The 3,470-nt window shown below is 35.9% G+C and overlaps 1 protein-coding gene across 1 annotated transcript; it reads right to left on the bottom strand.

The window, feature by feature from the left end:
* Positions 1 to 2,458: 2,458 nt before the first annotated feature.
* LOC111045562 lies at positions 2,459 to 3,136 on the bottom strand. Its single transcript, XM_022330998.1, has one exon. It carries the CDS (start codon positions 3,134 to 3,136, stop codon positions 2,459 to 2,461), a length of 678 nt encoding a protein of 225 aa, XP_022186690.1.
* Between the last annotated feature and the right edge of the window lie 334 nt (positions 3,137 to 3,470).

Below are 3,470 nucleotides of genomic sequence, written 5' to 3'. Positions count from 1 at the left end.
GTCGTTCTTTTTAATAGCAATTTATTTCAATTCAACCGAACTGCGTTGGTTTGTGTTGGCGAAAACTTCCAGTAAAGATCAAACTCTCAAAAAATTCACACTCTGTATCAAAAGAACCACTCTGTTTGAATTTTTTTTCAAACCTTACTATGTTCCCAACCAGAGAGCAATTTTGAATACCTCAAGGGCAAATCAGATTATTGTTTGTATACAATTGTTTATCATAATGCATTAGGAACCAAGAAGAGCATCAACATAATAAAATATGTTTAAAACATGTATTGATTACAACAGCCAAATTAGGAGTAGTGTTGTTGTTCTTGAAAATATATCATGATCATCAAAGTCCTAAAGTGTACTTCTTATTCATCATTTCCAAAGTCAAGAACAATGTTGAAGGAAAATATTACCTACTTTAATTTATTATTGATATCAATTATTTTCTAGATGCGGATCTATTCCTCACAATATATAATTAAAATATGATTAAAGTTTGTTGAAATAGCTAGCATCATTATTATATGTATTAGGTCTGTACAATGACAAAACGATTATTTGTTTAATTTGGAAGTTCAATTGCATTAGCTTCACAAACCATTTCCAAAAGATGTATTTTCACTTTACTAGGTACCCACGGTAATCATTGCTAACTTATATATTAATGTTTTAAATTTGTAAATATTTAATCCAGATTTATGAAATTATTAAATGATGCTGTTATTGAATTATGATTAATATCATAGATTTTTGGTAATTTTTTTGAGTAACGGTTTTCCTTGTTTTATTCCTCTTCCTATACCACCCTTACTTTGATGATAACAAAGGTTACCAGAATAAAAATAATAACATTTAGTGGCAGGACTACAATAATAGATGCTAACTGCGTTAATTCATAGAAGTTTGTGGCTGTGCAAATAAATTAGTAGGGTATACCTAGTTATAACATCAGGTCCCACAAATATAATAAACTCACTAGTACCGTAATTTACATCATAATATTATATTATGACTAGCCATCGGGCTCGCTTCGCTCGACATATCCGTCTAGCAAGGGGGCTCCGCCCCCTGGACCCCCGACTGGATCGTCCAAAACTGAGATTCGCTCGCCTGCATTTTTCATTTGAGCATGCTTCATTCCATCAGAAAGTCAAAGTACTGAGAAAACGCAGAAAAGCTGAGAAAAACGTTGATTTTGGGCGTATCTTTGATGAAATAATAAAGTCACCTTATCACAAAAATTTTTAGACCCTATCTAAACCTTTGTATCAAATTTGAACATTTTCTGTCTATTACTTGATGAAAGAACAGAGAAAACGAAAAAAAAACCGCTAATTTTGGGTGTATCTTTGGCGTTATTTCAAATTCCTTTTAACACAACATTATTACACCCTAGCTTAGCTTCTGTACTAAATTTGAACATTTTCTGTTCATTTGTTGTCGATAAAGCTAGATTAGATTAGATTGAAGGTAGATTTTTAGTTCTGCGAGTGCGTGAGTCAGTCAGCCAGTCAGTGAGTGCCATTTCGTTTTTATATATAATATCGGGGAACAAGCTTCGTTCTGGAGTACAAAAGCATAAAAAAATTATGAAAGAAGAAATTATAATAACATTTAGGCCTATACAGAAATGTTTTATCTAATCACAGTAAATTAAGATTATTCCCAGAGGAATGCAAAAATTTCTCTCACAAAGGCCGAGTTGCATGTACAAAAGCCGGTTAAATTTTAATCCTGATTAACTTCAAGTGAACCAAATCAGAGAAGAGCATTTCAAAAAGATGGATCCACTGGAATTAATCAGGATTGAAAATAACCCGGCTTCTTTGCAACCGCTAGCACTAAGTACCTGATTGAATGATTACAAAAGTTCAACAGCAGAGTCATAATTTTGACACAGTCCCACTCACTCACTTCCATCACCAACAGACAACAAAATAATTATTATAAGCTTTTTTCCAAGGATGAATAATAATTATCCTTTTTATTTCCTTCAGTGAGTTTTCCCAGGGATGACACCTAGTGCAATCGAATCTTTATATTATGAACCTTACTGTTGTGTATTTTAGAAAGAATAAGAACTCTCATAGAATTATTTCAATGATCTTCATTGAACACTGTATATTGTTAAATCAAATACGATACAGAATAGAAAAATGCTAGACAGGTGAACAGCGCCTTCATGAATGTGTCTGTGTTTGTGTTTCCAATGCCTGTCTGATCTTTTTGAATGTTGTAGTGTAGAAATGTACAATAGATAATAATTCAGATTATAATGCAAATGTTTGTAATTGTGTGTATATAATGTTGTAATAATCATATCATATTCATGTATAATAAATGTTGTTGGTAATAAATTGAATCAGTGTTTTCTTCATTTCTGTGCGATATTTTATGTTGGCTACTCTGTGTAGGCGGTAGTTCAAATATATATAACAATTCTCCCCCACGATAATAATAGTTACAAGTTTAATTTATTGACTGGTCTTCGCTCTCGGTTGGAACGCCTAGGCTGGTCCTGGGCTCTGGAACTGGGATCAACCTGTTGCTCAACAACTCCAGTTGTTGACATGGGTGTTCTCTGTTGCATGTCTGCATTTTGAGGTGGTTGCAGGGCATGTTGTGTCAAATCCGTGTTCATGTCAGTTGGTTGGCAATATTCTTGACCAGACACTGGAACATCTTGTTGGTTGCTGTACAATTGTTGTCTTGGTCTGAAGTCAGGTATCTTCAAGGTAACAATTGGAGAAGACTGGTCAAGTGCATTCTTGGTGAGAGGAATTTCACATAGTTGAAGTTGATCGATGTGTCTCTTGATTGTGTATCCTTCATCCAATTCAACAAGGTAGTGGAGCCTACCAAGACATTCTACAATGGTTCCGTAGCGCCACTTGCCTGATGTGGAGTAGTTACGAGCCTGCACCCTGGCTCCTAAGGGCAAATGATGGACTAGTTCAGGTGGTGGTTGGACTGCTAGGTTGATGTCAGGGATAGTGGGTTTGTAGATGTCTAGATGTGTTCGTAGTGGACGACCCATGAAGAGTTCTGCTGGTGTTTCTCCTGACTCCAATGGTGTAACACGCAGTCTGAACAGAGCTGCATGGAACTTCTCATGATGAGTGCCTTCGTCAGATGTCATTGTCTTAAGTTTCTTCTTGAAAGTCTGGACGTAGCGTTCAGCCAATCCATTTGTTTCTGGGTGGCCCCGGCAATAAATCTTTGTTTTATTCCATTTTGTTTGCAAAATGCTTGAAAGTCATTGGAAGTGAAAACTGTGGCATTGTCACTGACCAGGATCTCTGGAAGTCCATTGTGAGAGAATATTTCCCTCAACATCCTAATGGTTGAATTTGTAGTTGGTGGAGTAGCTGTCACTGCAATTTCAGGCCACTTTGACTTAGCATCAACTTGGATGAGGTAATAGTTACCTTTGTATGGGCCTGCATAGTCCATGTGGACACGTTGCCAGTTGG

This window comes from Nilaparvata lugens, chromosome X, assembly GCF_014356525.2.
Source record: "Nilaparvata lugens isolate BPH chromosome X, ASM1435652v1, whole genome shotgun sequence".
In the NCBI taxonomy this organism is placed as follows: domain Eukaryota; kingdom Metazoa; phylum Arthropoda; class Insecta; order Hemiptera; family Delphacidae; genus Nilaparvata; species Nilaparvata lugens.
The sequence above is the reverse complement of the archived record's forward strand: the minus strand, read 5'-3'. Positions and strand labels throughout refer to the sequence as shown.

Excerpts from the sequence above, each read along its gene's own strand:
- LOC111045562 (XM_022330998.1), bottom strand. The coding sequence starts at position 3,136 with ATGACATCTGACGAAGGCACTCATCATGAGAAGTTCCATGCAGCTCTG.